Source organism: Ciconia boyciana, chromosome 10 (genome assembly GCF_034638445.1).
Source record: "Ciconia boyciana chromosome 10, ASM3463844v1, whole genome shotgun sequence".
Taxonomy (NCBI): domain Eukaryota; kingdom Metazoa; phylum Chordata; class Aves; order Ciconiiformes; family Ciconiidae; genus Ciconia; species Ciconia boyciana.
Window position 1 is genome coordinate 8,858,599 of NC_132943.1, and position 21,548 is coordinate 8,880,146.

The window sequence follows — 21,548 nt, forward strand, 5'->3', positions numbered from 1 at the left end:
GCAGTTATTGTGTTGTACAGATGCAATTAAAATCGTATCAGCGCAGTATAAATAATGCTAAATTAAGTTGCTGTCCTGCCACATGGTGGCAATTTTGAGCTAGTGCACAATGAAAGCTAGCATCTTATTTTATTCAGCAGGAGTAACTACACCAAGAAAGAGTTTCTAATTTACTTGAATTGCTCTGGAGCAGTGTTATCACCCAAGAATATAAAGTGTGTAAACTACTGTCACTAAAATATCACTAATAATAATAAACACTTCCTATCTTATTATTCATCTTAGAGCCAAGCAAAGCTTGAAGTTTACATCTGGTAGTCACAGGATACATGTGCTACTCTGATATGAGGCCAAAGAGAGAGATATATTAGCATATTAAAATTTCATATTGGAAAATAAATTATTTGCTTCAAATTATTTACTTTAACTGTTTTCAAAGCAGTTTTAGAAAATGCTAATACAAATTATTTAGTGTCAATTAGATTTTCCTGGTTTATTTGGGCAGCCTGTCATTTTGGGAGCAGAATCCTATTCTAAAGAATCATCATTTTTTCTTACTGGAATGAAAAAGCTAGAAGATACTAGCCTAAAATTAGGATACTGCTTTTTATCCTATTTATATCTTGCTGTTGCAGAGCTCTAGCAGGAATAAGTTTAGGAAAAATGATTACATCATAAAACAATTGGGGGAAAAAAGTAAAGGCCTAATATAAATCAAGGAAATTTCTTCTTTAGCCTCTGTAGTACAAATCTGTATCAGGTGAAAGGGTAATTCATTTTCATTACAAAGCAGCCACACAACTTCACCCTTAACTTTCTTATTTCGAAGAGATGTGGAAATAAAGCTACCTCTCCCTCCATGAACCCTCCAAGTGCTTAAGTCATTACTGTTTATATCTTAATGCTTCACTGTGCCTTAAAAACACCTATAACTTCATCCCTGGGAAAGCTTTGAGTGTTTAAGGGTGTTCGTCAGTATTCCCAGTATTGCTGGAAACAGTAACGAGGAACAAAGGCATATTAACTGCTACTGTCAGAAAGCTCTGGTTTCAATAGCTGGCTAATTTAATAAACTCTTGTTACAGTAAAATGATTCAGCTGTAAGCAGCCTGTAAAAATTGTAATAAGCACAATAAGCAATGCACTTCTTTTTTTCCCCACTCTTTGGGATAGTGTTTTTCATGCTGTCAAAGTCCACTACAAGGAACGCTGCAATGTTCTGCAAAGTTGTTTGTCAGTGCCTCGGTTTATTTTTGCAGAGAAGTATTGATTACAGAATGAGAAACATTTGGTTTAACAACGATCAATGAGGAGCAAACAAAGGACACTCTGAAGTTTGACTCATTTTAATTTGAACGAAAATACAATACCTGGTGCAATTTATGATGAAGTAAAAAATGCTACCTGCTCTCTGTTCTTGTAACCACATTTCTTTCCTGTCATCTGTGAGTGAAATAAGTTTAGACAGACAGTGTGCTGGGTTTGGGACCATGTTGCACAAGGGGAGTTTGGAGGGAGGACTCCTGCCTTACGTGGGAGCCCCAGGAAAGCCTGGGGGGTGACAAGCAGGTCCATCTGCCTCTGGAGGTGACCACACCAAAGAGATTTCACCCACCTTCTGTGTAAGAGGGTGAACCACCTCGGACTCCTTGACCTGATTTTCTGCAGGACCCAAAAACAAGCTCTCATAAGATATCTATAACATAGAGAACAGTTGTACTCACCTTCAACCAACAGCTTGGGCCGTGGGCAGCTGGGGCTCAGGTATACTCTGTGGCACTTGAACAAATACCATTTGATCACCATGCATTACGTTGAGGGAATTAAATATTCATTGCATCGGAAAAAATGAGTTACTTTGTTAAAGTAACCAACTGGGAGACCAAGTTGCAAATTCCAGCTTCTATTTCAATTAGTATTTCATAATTAATTCTTGAAAAATAGAACTGTTTCACCATCCCTCTCTCATCCCTTATCCCAGGCCGTTCCGTGGCTCCTGCCTGTAGCAGTCTTTCAAAAGTGGCATACAAGGGTGATAAAATAGTGGTTTTGAGTACTTTGAATATGCATAGTTATTCATAACATTACTGGGCATTGACTTGCTAGAAAAATTGATTTTAATGTCCTTCTAGTAGTTACTATTTGTTTGCTTAATTCTGTCATCGTTGTCTACATTTGTGCTGGTGGTGTCTACTTTTGTGGCCAGTTGATTCTCTCTGGCTTGTAGGATGTTGTGTTACAGACCAGGCTACTATTCTATTAAATTATTACTTTTATGGCAAGGTTATCAGATGTGTAGCATCAGAAAATGCACTAAAAATAAATACAGAAATACTCAGTTTAGGTTAGCAATGACTTAATGGTACTTCAAACTGTAAACAAAAAATTTTGTATTCTTTCTTCTCCTCATTTAAATTAATCTGTTTGAAATCAATATTAATTACACGGAAATTGTGACCCTCTTTAGCAAATGCTTTAAAATAGTTGTTAAAAAAATAATGTGAAGGTTATTATCCTGATTTTGAGCAACATTAAGCCTGTGTTAAATATTCTCATGTAGACTTTTTTTGGCAAAATAGTGTTCCCGTGTTAGCATAATTAGTAGTACCATAGTAAAACCCTTCTTACAATGCACTGGGGAAGCAGAGAACAAATTCAAGAATACAGAAGAATCTTAGTTCTATTTCAGCAGTAGCCCTTTTCACTACTTACAAGGTAACCTTAAAGATGAGAAGAGATTACATTTGTGCCCCTTTTAAGACATTTTTGATATTTGAATGAATCAATCCAGTTATACCTAGCCGTTCTTAAGAATTGCTTTTCATAAGACTCAAACATCAGCTAAAGAGAAAAAGGAGGGACCAATTCCTTTGTAGATGTTGGGCTGGCTTCCTTATGAGTGGCAACACCCTGTATAGTATGTATGGCGTGTGTACTGAATCCCTTTAATTTTTCACTTGCAATTATCTGTAGTTTTAAGTCTTGATGCACAGCCACATTTTTGTTTAACATATAGATAACATTATCAATCAAAGGAGTAGTATGAATTTTCTATGAAAGAAAAATTAAAAAGTTAAAAATAAAATACTCTGGTGTGGTGGGTTGACCTTGGCTGTCTGCCTGGCGCCCACCCAGCTGCTCTCTCACTTCCCCTCCTCAACAGGACTGGGGGAGAAAATAAGATGAAAAAGCTCATGGGTCAAGATAAAGACATGGAGACCACTTACCATTTACCCTCACAGGCAAAACAAACTTGGCTTGGGGAAGATGAATTTAATTTATTGCCAATTAAACTCGATGTGGATAATGTAAAACAAAGACAAATTTAAAACAACACTTTCCAAAGTGCAGTTTGGGGAGTTTGACTCCCCAGCTTCCCCCGCTGAGCGGTGCAGGGGGATGGGGGTGAGGTCAGTCCATGACAGTCCCTCTCTGCTGCACCTTCCTCCACACACCTTTCCCCTGCTCCAGTGTGGGTCCTTCCACGGGCTGCAGTCCTTCAGGATAAACCTGCTCCAGCGTGGGCTCTCCACAGCCTGCAGTCCTTCAGGAAATATCCCCCATGGTCCCTCCACGGGCTGCAGGGAAATACCCACCCCAGTGCCAGGAGTGCCTCCTCCCTCTCCTTCTCCTCAGACTTGGGCACTCGCTGGGCTGTTTCTCAGACTTTTTTCCTCACTGTTTCTGTGGCGTTTTGCCCTTTCTTAAATACATTTTCTCAGAGGCACCAGTGGTGTCGCTGACAGGCTCAGCCGTGCCCTGCGGTGGGGCCGTGGCAGAGCTGGCTGGAACTGGCTGGAACCGGCTGTGTCCAGCAGGGGACATCCCTGACCTCTCCTCACAGAGGCCCCGCAGCCCCCTGCTGCCAGCAGCCACAGACACACAATACATCTGACCTAGGGACATGAAGAAAAAGTAAGATTATTAAGGTGACATGTTATGGAGGGGTAGGGGGAAATGTTTTTTGGTGGAGAGGCAAGGAGGAATGAGCTGTCAACAAAGCAGTTTTAACACCGAGGGTGCAAGATGGTCAGCACTGAGGAGGGGAGTCAAAGAGGTCCAGCAAAAAAGGGTGGGATGAGAATAGAGGGTTTGGAATAAGAAATCTACTTGAGTTAGTCAAATGCTTGACCCTGGGAGACAGAAGTCCCTGAGAAGGTATTGTCATAGTGTCTGTCCCGTCATTCAAACGAGACACCTGCTGATTTTATTTGCAATGGCAGGTAAAGGAGTTAAACTGCAAGTCCCTGACTTGGAAGGCTTAAGTGTCGTCCATGTCTAAATTTAAAGTTGACAGCGAGATAGCCCAGAAAGGAAAAACAGTAAGAAGGCAGCCTCTCCATACAAAACCTTAAGGTGCCACATGTTCGCTCTGTGTGCTGGGTGTAAACCTCTGGCCAGAAACGAAGGGCCCGTTGTGTAGCTCCCAGCCCCGCAGCACCATGCACTGCCATCTGCCTCCCGTGGCTGCCACCCGCCATGTCTGCTTTCATGTTTTATCACTTCTGCATTTTCTGCTGGCTGTCGCAGCATCAGGGGTCATTCAAGAGAGGAGATGTTTGCAGTTTGGTAGAATGTAAAAGAACCAGGTCCTGACATTTGTGACGCATTCCAAGTGAATTAAAGGAGACATAAACAGTTGAACACCCCTTAGGAGACACTTGTTGCATGGCTTCCCTGGGTCAGTCCTTAGACTGAGAGCATGGCTATTAACCAGTAACTCTGAAAATAAGCGTTGTCTCTTGGTCTCTTCATGGAGTGCTGAGGAGTGATTCAGATTTTTCTGTCAAGTACATGCACTATTTTCAGTCTAGCCATAAATAGTTTTCATGCGTTTTGTTTTGATCATGAGTGTCTCAAATTGGATTCCTTCCCTAACTTTGAGAAGACGAGTTAATGTGTGGTATGTATCCCTGCCTGGATGAGAAATGAAACATTTTGACACGAACGTTTCTACAGCTACACAAAAAGGAACTTGTTGAAGTGCAAACGCTGGCTCATGAGCATAATGAGCAGCTAGTGAAACTCGATTGCTGAAATGTTCATGAAAAAGTAATTGCAAACAGTATTTGTTCGAGTGTTAAAATATTCCAGTACTTGCACGAAAGTATTGATGGAGTTTGCTAACCCTGTCTTTCACTCTAGTTTGTTCACATAAAATTTTTGCATATTTGGAAAGTTGGAGATTTGACAGGGCAATGTGATGAAAGTCAGGCTATCTGGAGAGGCTGAAAGAGGGAAGCAAGAGTGAAGTAAGGGTTATACTTCTAAGAGGAGAAGGTTATAGCTGTGCTGCAGAAGGCAAGGAGAGGAAGCGGGGAAAATAGTTTGAGCAGAGCTTATGGAGAGAAGAAGCTGCGATTGAAGACGAATTGGCAAGTGGGAACACATAACTTCATTGGAAGATGGCAGTGATTTTTCTGATGTTAAAACATACTGATTTATTTCACATGATACTTGCTTTTTTTATTTAACCTTTTCTTCACATGGCATGCTAATTGTATCCCTTTCCAGTAAGCTTATACTCACTATAAAACCTTGAATCATTTATGGCTAGTTCATTTCCTTTCGCACACCTTTATTTTTCATAGGAATAAAGTGGGTTTAGCACACAGGGGCTTATAAAGGGGGTTATGACAATGCAAAATTTCTGGAGAATTCAGGGATGTGTTATCTGCTTCCAGGAGACAAAAAAAAAAGTGTCTCTCTAATCCTGGCGTTTCCGTATGTTAGGCTCACTTCTCTCTTGCGACACTTCATTATGGCTTTTCTGGGTTTGAATAAAAATGTAGTTCTCTTTTCTTGCAGACGAGATCACTACTGCTGGGAGCTACTTTCTGTGTGTAGTATACATGTTTTGTGTCCTGCAGACTGAAAACTTTCCAAGTGCGGGTGTTCTCTTTTTTCCCCTTCTACACTGTTTAATGTTTGTGATCTGGCTGAAAGCAGATCTGCTTTCTGCAAGAAATGGCAGAAGCACCTAAAGGTTGCTGGTAAATTCTTGTGAAGAAGCACATGAATGAAGGCTGATGGTGTTATTGCTGTGCAGCTATCCTGTGGGCAGTCTTCCTATTCATACAGGAAATTTTTGGTAGCTGGGAAGAGAACCTGGAATTTCAGGGCCATATGTTAGTGCTTTTATTTCTGGTCTTGTAGCCTTGTGACTTGTTTGTTGTTCATCTCAAACCCTGAAAGAAGCATAAGTTTTGTACAGCAATAGTATGTGATAATATAATATAATATAATATAATATAATATAATATAATATAATATAATGTAATGTAATATAATATAATATATGCTGTGTCATTATGCTTGCCCATGAGGTGGCTGAATTGGAACTGGACATTTAACTCATTCCAGAAGTTCCTAATGTTTAAGCATTTAATTCCTGTAATGTTATTGTTCTTGTAATGTGAATTTGTTGTTGGTTTATGGGTACTTTTCTTAAGGTAATTTCTAGGTCCTTTCTTCTTCTTAAAAAAAAAAATAATCATGTGGATGTGCTGATCTTTTTGTGTAGGACAGTAATACAGACTTCCTCACGTGAATAGAAGGAGTAAATGGTAAGAACAGCATTCTCTGACCTATCAGCAAGAGGTAAATGAAACCTAGAAATAGCTTATACAGCTCTTTGACCTGTAGGGGAAAGTGTGGATTTGTGAATCTCTACTGTATATTCTATGCTCTATGAGAAAACGTGGGTTTGTGATTAGCAGCAGTACGGGCATGCACGTAGATACGGCACACTCATTCTGCAGGACAGTCAGCAGAGCTGTGTGCAACCTGCAAAACATCCTGGCAGCGAGGCAGATACTCATCTGCTTTCTGAAGTGTCACATTTTGTCTCTCCCCCCCTGGAGATCTGGCTTTGTACTTTATGTAGAAAGAAGGTTTATTTGAGGACCAGAGCATGGTCAGCATAGCAGACATATAGAGGTAGTTGCTATATCAGAATAAGATCATTGTGGCAGTAATGGTGCTGAATGAGTGTTGAAGGCATGGCTGAATCTCTGGTCTTCAGTGCATTATCATAGTTAAGCTCTTAGTGCATCAGGTAGCTCATGCACGGCCTGGTGCTTTGAGTCAGCTTGGGCACTCAGGGGTTCACAGCAGTACCTGATTTTCCTCCAAGGTGGCATATCAGTTATTATAGGGACAGTTACGTATTTGGTTTTAAGCCCAATTTCTGTAGACACCAGTATCTTCTGAAAGCTTGTCTTATGCCCTGAGTGGTAACTATATATTTCTTTATGTCATCTTCCTTGCTACTCTCTGACTCTCTGGAAACTCTAGATGTCTCTTTAGCAGGAGTGAAATGCTTCTACAAAAGAAGATGCTAACAGTATTCAGCAAGGGCCTCTGGAACAGTATAACTTTGAAGCTGACATTGATGGGATCTAAGCTGGAGAAATACTAACTGCTTTGAATATTCTTCCCGTATCATTAGCCTGAGTTATCCTTTGTGAGCCGTACTCTATGCTGAAGGTGCTGTGTATCTTCTGCCTGGTGCTGAGCACTCTGCTCTTCTTAGCTTGGCAGAAACCAAGGATTACTCAGCACCTGGCAGAACATGGTTATGTAGCAATAAGGACAGTAATTAGATAATTTACTTAGAATAATGTATTTATTTTCCAGTAATTTGTTTCTTGTTTTGCAGTTTTCCATTTTCCAGTTATTACATATGACCAACTAGACAGAAGCCCTCTGTTCTCTGAGTAATTCCCCATATTTTTTCACAACCATATAGATACTTCATTTAATCCTTTGCAGCCTCCCTTTGTGGCATCTGCTTATTTATCACTGTCTTTAAGATACCTTTTCCACTTGGTAATGTTCATATTTTTGGTCCCTTGGTTACTGCTATTGTAAATTATTATCCAGTAAGATTTATAGCTGTGAGACTTGTACAAATAATCTGTCTCCCCCATTTAATGACTTAACACTAAGATACCTTTGTTATTTTCTAATGAAACTGTATGTATAATTTCTAGATACATTTTTGCAGGTATGTCATGAAAATTTAGGTCAGCAATGGAACTACGTCAGACTGTCTGACAGGCTACAAATCGCACTGCACCATGGGCACAGAGATTTTTCAAAGCATATAGGTGGTGAACCCACTGGAGCTTTCCAATGGCTTAACCTTTTCTTAGACAACTGACATTGGAACCCCTTCGCTGACAGGGTATAATGTAGTACCATGTAAATTGCTTGGGGGTTTTTGTTGATTTGTTATCTCATTGAAATGCACAAGGAAAAATTTAATTTAATTCAATTTCCGGGTAACAGTGTCACATGGAAAAGGCTTTATATACATTTTTTTAATTCCAATAGCATTTTTTTATAACTTTTCAGTTCATTCCCCTGCTTGTCCTAAATTGCATTTAGCTACTTTTAAAATAGGGGTTTGAAATCATTAGGTACCCTTTTATATGATGTTCTTTCTTTTTTTTAAAAAAAAAAAAGATTAGGCTATGACATATGTAGATTTGTCCAGGTAGCTGTGCTGGTTTTGGCTGGGATAGAGTTAATTTTCTTTATAGTAGCTAGTATCAGGATATGTTTTGGGTTTGTGCTGAAAACAGTGTTGATAACACAGGAATGTTTTAGTTACTGCTAAGTAGAGCTTATACTAAGTCAAGGACTCTTCAACTTCCCATGCTCTGCCAGGGGCACAAGAAGTTGGGAGGGGACACAGCCGGGACAGCTGACCCCAACTGACCAAAGGGCTATTCCAGACCATATGGCGTCATGCTGAGCATATACAGCTGAGGAGGAAGAAGGAAGGGGGGGACATTAGGAGTGATGGCGTTTGTCTTCCCAAGTAACCATTACATGTGATGGAGCCCTGCTTTCCTGGAGATGGCTGAACACCTGCCTGCCCATGGGAAGCAGTGAATGAATTCCTTGTTTGGCTTTGCTTGTGTGCACAGCTTTTGCTTTACCTATTAAACTGTCTTTATCTCAACCCACGAGTTTTCTCACTTTTACTCTTCCAATTCTCTCCCCCATCCCAGTGGGGGGGAGTGAACGAGCAGCTGTGTGGGGATTAGTTGCCGGCTGGGGTTAAACCATGACAGTAGTGCAGTATGTTGTGGGTTGAGTTTTTCAGTCCGCTGTTTTAAGAATTAGCAACAACCATATGCTATTTGCCTTTGAGAACTATTAGTAAAATTAATGACATTTTTATTTCTCTCATATTTGTTTGATTGGTACTCAGTTTTTAAAAACATATTTTTTGTCATAGTATTTCAGTAAATAGATTCAAATAGACTCTGTCCTACTGATAGGGATCCTCGTCTCAGCCAAAACAAGAAAACCAGTGGTGTAGAAGCAGGTCCTTCTCTGCTCTTGAGACTGAAACATTAAGGGATGGGTGACAAGTTGTTCTCTTGACTTGTTTCATGCTTCCTGTGTCTGCATTCAAGCAAGGTAGATCACAGACCTCAAATATGATTTTTTACGTTTATTTTGAGTGGAGGTGAAGAAAAAGAGCTTTGAAGAAGAGGGTGGATGTTTGTTTTTAAATATGCTGACTTCAGTGAGTCTGAGCCAAGTAAGAGTAGCTCAACGCGATGGGGATATTCTGAAAGGCTTTCCATCTCTAGTTTGTTATTCTATGTAACATTGCTATACAAAAAATGATGGGACTGGATGGTTAGGGTAATTATTTTGATTGTTTGATGATTTTTCCCAAATTAAATCTTAAATTTTTGCTAAAAGTATGTTTTACGTGTACAATTAATACATAACGTTTTATGGTCTTTCAGCGTGAGAAGCTGATACATGAGTTGGAGGAAGAAAGACATTTAAGACTTGAGAGTGAAAAAAGATTACGGGAGGTGACACTGGAGTCAGAGCGTAGCAGAGCTCAGATGCATGGGCTGCAAGAACAGTTTTCCAGGTATGTTGCATAAGTAAACTATGTTTGAAATACTGGAAGAACATACTTTGGTGCAAAAAGATTGATCAAAGCTGTTGATAGCTGGAATCTATAGAATCGAAGGCAAAAACTGCTCTCCCTCTGAAATTCTGTAAACATAATGGGCTTTTGGCTCAATGATGATTAGCATCCTGTAAAACTTCAAGGGCTTATACCATCATTCTATGTAATGGTGAAAATTTTCATTTCTAGAGATTTTGCATTTATTAGAATTTCCAATAATTTTCTAAGTACAGATCTTCACTTCTCAAAAAGTGCATGTCATTGATAAGTTGATATGTGGTTGCTTGTTTCTGTTAACCATCAAGAAAGGGTTTGATCAATCTGAATAAAGGGAAAAAAAGTGATGCCTTTTACCAGCTAGGTAATCACCCTGGTTGGACATGCTTCAAATCTCTTCCTGCATTGACTGGACCAGAGCTTTGTGCTAGAACAGAGCTCTGCTTACGAGGGAACCATCTTAGAACTGGGATTTAAGACAAACCATTCATATGACCACAGTAACAATTTGAGTTATTTATTGTTTTCATGATGCATGATGAGATCTTGTACATCAAATAGAAATTTTTATTGGTTTTTTCACATCAAAACAATCAAAACAAAACAATCAAAACAAAATAAAAAGAGACAATGGAATTTTATGTTGTATATTTTCCATCAAGACTGAATATTAATTCATTCCCTCAGGCTCCTGAATCGTTGAAAAGTTCAAGTTCAGTTTAATACGGTGAAAACAAGCTGTGGGGTGGGTTTTTTCTCTGGTTATTTTTGTTGGGGTTTTTAGGGTTTTCTGTGTTGGGCATTTTTTTGTAGTTTTTTTCCCTCAGTGTCTACCATGCTGCTCCCCTGATCTAAGATTGGGTTTCTAGGCAATGCTGCAAGAGCTGTTATTAGCAATAATAAAATTTGTTCTGATCTGTTATTTTGTTTTTGGAAAATTTCCATTAATGCTTTTCAGATTTTAAAAAACTATCAAAGTTTTCAGGTAAGTCAGAAATTCTTTTGCTAAAAATGCTAAGGATATTTCTTTTTTATTTTTTTTTTTGTTGTTCTTGTTCTGTGATCTTTGGTTTCAAATTTTACTTATTCTGATGAGACTCCCTGAATAATATACATGAAATAAATCCACCCTATGAGTATTCTTGGTTAGAATATTTTGCTCGATTGTATATTAATCTTTGTTTATGGAAGAATTTCCTGAGGTCCTGAATTTAGAACAGTGTTATTGTTACAATAACTAGAAGCCTTTGAAATAAACTTTAAAGATGGTGTAGCTCTGATTAAGAAAAAAAGAAAAGAAGAGGTGAGGGGAAACCAGTCTCCAGAGTAACGCACCCAGTAACTTGGTAAAATTTTAGCTGTTGCATATTCGGATCTTTTCAGGATAACCCTTCATTATTCCTGTGAAACTGTGGTAGTCTGATTCAGTTCTACAGTGCTTCTGAAAAGAAAAACTGTATTATTAGTTAGGATCCCTGAAGTCCACTATCTTCAAATTAATCCATTCTTTTTCTTCCTTTACTGTTTGCAGTTTTGCTTGCTCTGATCTATCAAGAAGCAGAGGGATGCAAGTTCTTTGGATTAAAGTTGTTTGTCTCTTTATTTTTGTACCTCTCATTTAGATAAAGGTGAATGCCATCTAAATCAGTACTATGTTCTTTGTAAGGCTGTCTGCATGCTAGCTGTACTGGTTGAAGGCAAACTTAAATATCATGTTTCATTAATAGCACCTGGGGTTGGCCCTGTTACTACCAATGATGAAAACTGCCATTGGCTTCATTGGGGTATGATTTTATTTTAGTGTAGACCAGATGCTAGAAAGAGAATGCATCACTTAAATGCTTCATTTGCTTTTAAAACATTATGTTTGTTATGATGAATATTAGAGGTTATTTTTTTCTTATGTTTAGTAGAATATTAAGATATTTGCTTACACAAACAGACTTTCTTCCTAAATGAGTGTATTTTTTCTTACCCTACTTGAGCAAATAATGAAACTGGCAACTGGATAATTTGTGCTGCTTAGAGATTCTGTATTGTTTGAAGGATTGGAGACTTTTTTCTCAATTTGAGAACAATTAAATGGGACAAGACAGGTGGCGATGGGAGGAGATATTAAAATCAAGCAAAGTGCTTGAAAGTGCTTTGGAAGAAGATGGCTAGAGAATAATACTTTGGACCCAAACATTCTGGCTTTCAGATGCAGATAGACTAAAGAAAGAACATATGTTATAGCATAAATCTTTTAAATCTGTGTAATTCCTGAACTGAGTGGATTTACATAGATATTCCTACATATACATGCAGTGCAGTAGGTTGAACTGTGATTTGGAGGATGTTTCTTTGCATCTCAAAATATTTTCTCTGCATCTTTGAAAGAATGAAACATGATAGTTTGTGGAAAGCTGTAAGTTGACCTTTGTAATCAGGGGAGGAAAGCTGCCTATTCCTATCTGAAATTGTGTGAAAACTTTAATCTGTCATATAAGCATATAGTTTGAGATTGAGGAGTTCAGAAGGCAAAGGGTTTTTTTATTGATTGACATTTCTGTTCTTACCAAGTAAGCAATATTCCAGGCTAGGAGTCTGAAATAAATCGAAGTTCTCTTTCTTAACATCTGTATAAATCTGCCAGAGCCTTAAAGTGACACAGTGGTTAGTTTGATAAATATGTGACAGTTGCTGTAGAATGAGAAAGAGCTTTTAAAACCAAATTTCTTTTCCAGAATTCTACTGTGGTGTATCCATGTAGTTTTAAATTTGTTTCCTAATTTTATTGGAGGTGAATATATTTAAGGCGTGGAAAGATCCTTCAGGAAAACCATTTAATGCTAAAGCTAGGATTTTAGACTGTAGTTGTATGCAGTTATTTTTGCATTGCCTTAGTATAATCTCACCTTGAGGTGAAATCCTTGATGCTTTCTTTCTCAAAACCGCTGAGATCTGTTGCTTTGCTGCAGCTGTTCTGTTAAATTCTATAAGGCCCTTTTTGGTATAACGATGTATAGATGAATGTTGCCCAAATGCACGAAGACTAACCCTATAAATACCTATTAGCCCAGTTTCTTCCAAGACAGTGCCATGCAGTCTGACTTTCCCATTTTGATTGTTGGCAACTGTCATGTATATACTGGCGGGACACCATTTACATTAGTATTATGCCTGCTGCCTCTTTATCTGGCTCTGGAGGCAATTAGGTTAATTCTTTCTGGTTTGTTTTTTGTTTGTTCGTTTTGGGGGGCTTTTTTGATTGCTCACAGTTTAACATTAGTTCCTCCTTGAACTTCTTGTATCTTGGACATTAGAGAAGAAAATATACTGTGTCTCCTGTACATCCTTGTTCTTGGTTTCAGCTGTGCTTTTCCTACTTTCAGCATCTTTCTACAACAGTGGGAACAGAAATGCAACAACCCTGCCTGAAGCAGTAGGTGTGATTTATAGTATCACTCTCAAAAGCACACTAATACACACAATATAAATTGATTACATTTCTCTGCTGTACATCAGTAAGCAATAGAAATTGTTGTCTGTTGAGTGCATACAGTACATGTGCCTCCAAACTGGGAGTAAATGTTAAAGCAGTAAAAAACGTAGCTTTACTTAAGTTATTTTGATTACTATTTTGGTCTAAATAAAACAAGTTCAATAAAACACACTTTTGTAAAGTATATGTGTAAACAGTAATTGAAGAGGCTAGTATCAAATCTTAAAATCCCCTTTGGGTAAATTTCAAAAATTCTTTCAGTTAAGATGATGTTGTTTATACGTATCAATGTCTGTGACTGGAAAACTGCCTCAGGCTTTTACGAATGGATGTTATTGGAAAAGTAGGAAACAGTCCTTGTTTGATCTGCCAGGGTCCTGCGAATAGGATGAGTGCAGTTCTCATTAGATTGTATTTCAGTGTTCCCCTCACATTAATATTGACCATAGGGTTAAGCCTGTCACTTCTGACAAGGGGAAAAATGACTACTACAAATCTGATAACACTTCACATAAAAGGGCTGTGTGGCTGTTGCTTTAAGCACATCCCACTTGGTTTTCACCAATTATTGTTAATTTCCCTTGCTCCATTCTGGCTTGTCATCAGGTGAGTGGAAGTCATAACTGTTTTCCTAGCTGCTGTGATAAGGAGATTTTTTGCATTGCATCAGCATGTTGATGTTGCATCATCACATTGTAATTTCTTACACTATCACATCTGCTTGATCTAGAGGTCACGACCTGCTTGCACGTCAGTGGCCTTACTGCCATGACCAGTAATCCATACGCAACAGAGATCGTGTCTGAAAAGTATAAACCAGGAGGATGCCTCGGTAGCCCCTGTGGTCAGTCAGTTTGTCTAATGCCCATTGAATGCCAATTTAAACCGTTAATAACATTTTAATCTAGTTTCTGAGGAGATTAAAATGCTCTCCTGGCAGCCATTGATGGTATTCTTTTGATTTTGTCATAGCAGGGATGAGTAAAATACTATGTGGGAATTCACTCCTTGTCTCAGAGGAAGATTACAGAAGGAGCTGTCTACAGTTCTCCTCTTTTGTGTAGTTCTGCAGTAATCTCTTATCATCCTCCCTGCGTGGCCTGTATGTAGGGTTATTGCGGGAGGCAGATTGTCACAAAGATAGAATTTATATCAAACGCTGACCTTGTCATCCTGCCCTGTGGTTTTAGATACCTCCAGATTCTATTAGATGAGACTGTGTGGAATATTACAAAGAAAACTAGTGAATAAGTATAAAACACAACTTGCTGACTTGAAAGTGCTCCATGTCTGGTGCGTATCTCACTTGTACATTTAATTCCTCCTTTGCTGCTAACTATAAGATGTCCATCTTCAAACAGGTTGTGGTGGGTTGACCTTGTCTGGCTGCCAGGTGCCCACCCAGCCGCTCTCTCACGCACCTTCTTCAACAGGACCAAGGGAGAAAATAATAAGAAAAAAACCTTCATGCTTTGAGATAAGGACAGGGAGATGACTCACCAATTACCATCAAGGGGAAAGCAGACTCGACTTGGGGAAGATTAATTTAATCTATTGCCAATTAAAAATAGAGGAGGACAGTGCGAAACCAGGGCAAAACTAATAACACCTTCCCCCACCCCTCCCTTCTTCCCAGGCTCAACTTCATTCCTTCGTTCCTGACTCTTCTACCTCCTCCCTTGAGCAGCATGGTTGGTGGGGGTAAGGGAGGGTGGGGGCTGCTGCGATCAGTTCAAACCACTTCATCCCTGCCACTCCTTCCTCCTCACACTTTTCCCCTGCTCCAGCGTGGGGTTCCTCCCACTGGGGTCTTTGAGTACTGGGAGGGCTCTCCGGTGTATGGTGTAAGAGAGGTGGGGCTGATGTCTGTGTCACAGGCACCAGTTTTGGAGCTGCTGCTCTCAGTGCTCTGGGCAGAGTGCTTTCACTGGGGGACTGCTTAGCTCTTGGCTGGACTTGGCTGAGCCTCAGGACGTGGTGTGAATACCATTTTACTAGGGCTTTGACCTAATGCTTGGGATATCGATCTTGTCTTTTGATTAGAATTGACAGAGTAAAAGGATGACGTTTCTTTTAGATTAACACTGATGGGGTGAGTATATTAGTATTTTTATTTATGTGCATGTACAATGCTTAGGTACATATTTCATCTCTAATTGTTGCTCAGAAGTATCAAGCACTATTTTAAGCAAGATCAAGGAGCTTTTGTGTGAATAGTTTTCATCTGGCAGAAAATAAAGGAATGGTTTTACTAAACCCATGAAATTAAGCCCAAAGAGGAGGTTGCCCCAAGTTCTATATGGAGTTTGACCCCACTCAGTTCATGGGCTACTTTGAACTAAATATGCTGATTTCGTGTTGTTCGACCAACAAGAAGAAAAAAAGGAATTTTATAATTTTTCATACCAGGCTTCATTTTTTCCACTGTTCTGTGCTGTGTATGAATACAGTGGTTTTGAAAGTACATATCTTCAAAGAATGTGTTATCTCAGTTTTCTTAAAAAACTACAATTCTCATTCTCATGTTAGAAACCATCAGGTTGAAATACATATTTTCATACAGAATTTGAGAAAGAACAAAAGCAATGAGGTCAGGGTGATTGCAGAGGGCTGAAGAACCAGTGTAAACTCAAAACACAGAAGTCATGCAAGGACCAGAAGTTACAGCGGACTATATTGCATGATGTATATTGACTTATGTAACACTTTTAGAGAGCAATGGATTGCTTTGCTTCAGGCATTATTAAAGATGCACGTAGAGGTACATGCAGTTCCCGATCTTCCGTGGACTCTTCAGGCACTGAAGCTACATTAAGAGCCAGCCCTGTTTCAGTACCCTGATGCACTAGTAAATCATATGGCGGTGTTTCATGGAAGCTCTTGGTTGCTGAAAGCTTCTTTCAAGGGGGCCAGGGAAATAGGTAATTTTTATCTTCCACAGATAAAAACATGGCTATCTGTGTGCTCAGAAAATCCTGGGTTTGGTTTGTATTTATTTATATGCTGACAATATGCGTCATACTTGTATTTCTGGAAGGTTGCATCTATTGTCTTTTACTGATTTATCAGAGCATGAAATGATACTCTGCTTCCTCTGTTCTAGCTAGCACTACAATCTAATAGGATATAGTGGTTTTTTTCCTTTGCATAATGCAATAGATTAGCACCAAAGTAGTACTAGGTGTTGTGGTAATAGGACACTGTGGACACTAGGTTACAGTGTAATCCTTTGGTTTAGCCTGTCTTTTAAAACATACAAGACAAAGCCTAACATAAAAACAATATATCAACATTTTCACCACAATTTAACAGTAGGTTACCAATGCCCATATACAGGTCCACACACAACATATAGTTCCCTCCATGCATTAATTTTTGTAATAGAAAGATTGTTTGAATATCCTCTGCACTCCCATACCATGGTCCTGACCAAGCAGAACCTGTCTATATTAGGTAGTGTGTGGTATGTATCCATAATGTCTCTTGTTATATGGCTGTTTCATTCCCACAGTCAGAGATCTCCACCAATATTGAAGGAAGCTCCTGGAAGCGTGTCCCAAATAAGATTGTGCTTGAGAGTAAGAGTAGGGATTCCTGTGCAGATGTAGTGATTGGGTTTACAGACCCTTTTATGTTCGAAGACAGTGAAAACTTCATTTTGGTGAAATTGCAGACTCCCTTGGTACTGCTGTTTAAAGAGATTGAGGTTCATGTTTGGTGTTTATGTACTGTGAAATCCTGTACCTGTCGAAGTTCACGGCTCTGTGCATTTTATTTTGCACAATAATAGGCATATTTTTGCAGGTATTTCTAGCTACAGATAATTCTCCATTGTAAAACATGTTTAGATTTGTGAAAGGACCGTGCTGATACAGGAGCTAAGCTCTATTACTGAGTAATGTTGCTGCCTAAGAGCTGTGCAGTCATGTATCGTAAGATGTTTCCAAGGTAGATAGGACCTGTGGTTGTCAGGAGGACTTCTGTTGCTTATTGCTGGTTTGCTGTTCTTATAGATGTATTTTTAAAATTGCATTGGAACATGGAAAGTTAAAATACTGACTGTTTCTTTCCTGTGGAACTTGCCATAGTTTGGTTTCTTTCGAACTTGGGAAATCAGGAAAGTCACAGATGTGTCACATGCTATTCTGCAATTCCTTGATGCCATATAAGGTAAAGAGACTATTCAAAACCAACACATTCCTTTGCATATTTAATAAAAAGATTCCTTTGCTAGACATGACAGATACCTTAATTCCAAGGACCAGCAGAAGGATCAGCAAATCTGCCAGAAAAAGATCTGCAAAGATCAGCAGAAAACCATTTGTTTTCCTTTAGTTTATTTTTTCCCTTAAGTCAAGCCATTTGATATTAATTAGCTGTGGTCTAAAAGAACATCTTTTAAAATGCTTTCTTTTAACATTATATTCCTACTTCTGAGCAATTTTTCAGGAAAGAACCTGCCCTGATTACACTGGAAGATCGTCATCACTTTTTCTCCGTAGCTTGCCTTGATGCTTCCATGCATGGTTACCCCCTCTATGTGAAAAATCAAACTCCTTCATACTTAGGTCACTCTTTTATTTGGAGTTATTTTATTTTTTTATATATATATATAAAGATATATATATATTTATACACAACTAAGGCATTTTTACAGAGATTATAAAAGGATGAAAAGTAATTTTAAACAGAAAATCATGTGGAAGATAGGAGTATAGAAGGGCATATAATAGATGAGAAACCAGGAATGCTTAACAGCAGTTCTGTCTTAGTCTTCCCTAAAGGAAAATAATAGCATACATATACCAATAAAGATTGACAAGGATGGTCACAAGATAGAATGTGAAAGGTAACCAGTTAAAGAATTAAGATAAGTAGATTCAGCCAGGATTTCTTGATCATACCCACAGGCACCAACTGTAGTCAAACAACCACTGATAACTGTATGTGTAGGCAGTTGAAGAATGAGTGAAGTCCCAAAGGAGTGCTATTTACTTATATATAACTAAGAAATTGTGCATAGAAGGTGAGACCGATCTGTTGTTAATAAAATTTAGATATGGTTCCACAATAGTCTTCGTGAAGAAGACCAAGCGATTATGGTCCCAGTGCTCAGTTCAGTTGCCTGTGCTCTAATACGTAGCTTCTGAGAAACTCTTCCAGGAAGAGTTTTTTAATTAAATTTAACGTACTCAGAGAAGAACTGCTGTGGTTAACAATGCTCTGTAGTATCTCTCTTGAAGTGCTTTTGAAGTTAGGACATGTCTAGAATCAGATGCTCCATCCTTAGTAGCAGCTACAGATTATCTGCTTTGGGAAAACTTCATGGTGGAAAAAAATTGTGATATTCCCATGTCCTGTGATGTGAGGTTCATCCCTTACTTGACCCATTAGGAACTCCTTCCAACCAAATGTATTAGAATAATTTTACAATGTTTTGCAGAAAATATTGTAATAGGCAATATATTTAAAGATGACAGGCTTCTGTCTAAATTGCAATCATAATACTGTAAATCACTTTTGTACATGTGTTAAAAGCTCATGTGTGCTTTAAAAATATTAAAATGGAAGATTGCCTTTGCTTATAAGACCACCTAATTTTGTCAGTTCTGTATACTGTTTCCTCATTAATGGATTTTGCTATTGACATACTTAGAAGAAGCATATAGTAACGGCTCCATATAATCTGAAAATTCTTCTGTTTCAAAAAAGAGGGCCTTTCATATAACCAAGTGCTTTTAAAAATACCAATAATTCTTTCTGCCATGTTTCCTACCAAAACAAATAAGAGAGAGTTTTCTTTTTAATTTTGATGGGTTAGAAGTCTTCAACACTTTAGTTTATTCATGTGAAAGCCAGATCCATCCTTCTGAACCTGAACATGGAAAAATTCTCTACTTCAGATTGTATGTGTACCTTTGTCTTTTAAAAATATTGTCTTCATTTCATAATATCTGTATAACAAAAGAATATTAAAAAGGAAATTGAGAGAATACCTGTGAGAGAAGGACAATGGGGTGATAAATATCTTGAATCCTTACAGTAGAATATACTACAGAGACTCACCTTTGAAACAGCATTGTCATTTACATTTTTGAATCCAGTAATTCAGAGAGATCTGTGTAAATGGAAATTATGTCTCAGTAAAATGATTAGAGAAGTTAAACTAAGTAAGGAGAACAGGCAAGAAGAAAGCTGGCAAAGAACAGATGTTACCTTAGGATCTGTCATGGATGACTGTGGTAAATTTAAAGACTCTCTTTAAAAGCATCAGTCTGGTTTGAGCTACAGGACTGTCTACCAGAGTTGTTTTCTACACCAACACAATGACTCAGTCTGTCTTTAAAGTCTTCTGTTTCCCTGTAGTGTTGTACAATGGTACCTTTTATTAATTACTCATTCCTGGGAAGGGAGAGGGTATGAAATGGAAATGACAGGAATATTTTGAAACCTCCATTGCATGTGCCTTTCACAACAGGTGGTCTTATGTGTGCTCATGCCAGGCATACATGTGCTGTCCACACTTTGAGACTAATTTCTTGAAAGTGAGCAGTTCTCTTGGAGAGTCAGAAAGACACACATTTTTAAAATCAATATGTATAATGTTAGTTAAGACTGATCCTCTGATTCCATGTTCAGATTTAAGTCACTACCCAGATAACATGGATTTATCCCATTTTAATTTGCTGATCCCATCACACTTGTGGTTCCTTTTGTCATATGATTGTAAACCTATACTTAAAAGCCATATCTGACATGCAATTTGCAGATTAGAGACTGTTTCTCTTTACTAATGGGTCAGAGAGAAACATGAGTTTATGATCATGATTTTTGTGGTTGTTTTTCTGTTAGATGCTTGAGGTGGCTTGTATTAATAATTTTCCTCTACTATAAAAGTTGTGTTATAAACTGTAAATGTATCATTAATGGGCAGTGGTGTATATTCAGATTGATGGTGGTAGGTACAGAGCAAATTAAATCGTGAGGGAATATTATGATTAAAAAGCTGACATAAAACCAAATGATCTTGATAGTTATACTTCTCTTTTGTGAGCATGATTGGAATCTTCAAAGGATCATTGGTTGACTGAGTCTAAATTTTACCTTTACAATTTTACAACAAACTAAAACAGGGAGCCTACACTCCCATTCTAATTGCAAGCAGATAAAATCTGATCCAGAAAGGTGCTCAGCCTTTTTAAGATACTGGTGTGCCTTCTGCTGTCATTAAGGGCAGAAGGAAAGGAACGCTTCAGGTACCTTTGGGGAGTTTCGTGCCTTAAATGGTACAGATGTGCAGATTTGTGGTACAGGGGATAAGAACATGAAATCCTGAATGTTATCTCTCTCAGTAGAATAATAGGGGAATCCTTTGTCTTAGATTTCAAAGCAAGGTTTTCTGTTTTTCATGTGTGTATGAGGCAGGGAGGAGAAAAGGGCTTTCTGTAAAGTACTCTAAAGGAAATGGTACAGGCAACAGAATAGGAAAACATGCACAAAGATGTCCCAACTTGGTATCGCCTGTTGTATCCGAAGGTGGGCCCTATAGATTGGGACTTTTGCTCTCATCAATAAGCAACTGTTGTAGAATCGTATCTTTTACTCACAGTTTGCATAGCTGGCTTTCTAGTGCTGGTGTGCAAGTAAAGAGCTGGTCTTTAAATGTGACCAATACATAATTTGTAAATATAATCAGTTTGTCATCCTGCTCTGCATAACCTCTTAAGTACCTACACTAACTAATGGAAATAGAATAATTTATCTGCCTGACTTGAGGTGGTAATATATTTTTTCAACCTAGTAGCAATTTGTAGTCTGCATAGATTGGATTGTTTCACAGGAGAATTATTATGGTAATTTTAATTTTACTTTAGAACTTGTAATTATTCCACAGTATTGTTCTAATGTAACAGGCCATGCAGCAGTTCATTTGTTTGTCAGTGCTCAAAATTGGACAGGGCAACTTAAAAATTTAGTTTTAATCTTTTTCTTTTATCAAAATGTTTTGGGTGTGTATTTTATCCTATGAGCACATTTCAAATATGATTATTAAAAGTTGCAGAGAGTACATTTAAAGCTGAAAAGCTATTATATTAGATGCAAACTGTTTTGGAGTTT

General features: G+C 38.3%; 1 protein-coding gene across 12 annotated transcripts in view; it reads left to right on the plus strand.

The window, feature by feature from the left end:
* NCKAP5 (NCK associated protein 5) overlaps positions 1–21,548 on the plus strand; it is a 400,045-nt gene that overhangs the window by 187,831 nt on the left and 190,666 nt on the right. For all 12 annotated transcript variants that reach the window (XR_012044260.1, XR_012044259.1, XR_012044258.1 and 9 more), the window contains one exon: positions 9,774–9,907. Coding sequence is in view for 8 of the 12 variants with exons in the window: in XM_072873993.1 (XP_072730094.1) it covers positions 9,774–9,907 (134 nt within the window). In the remaining 4 variants the exon portion in view is untranslated. The remainder of the gene's footprint in view (positions 1–9,773; positions 9,908–21,548) is intronic.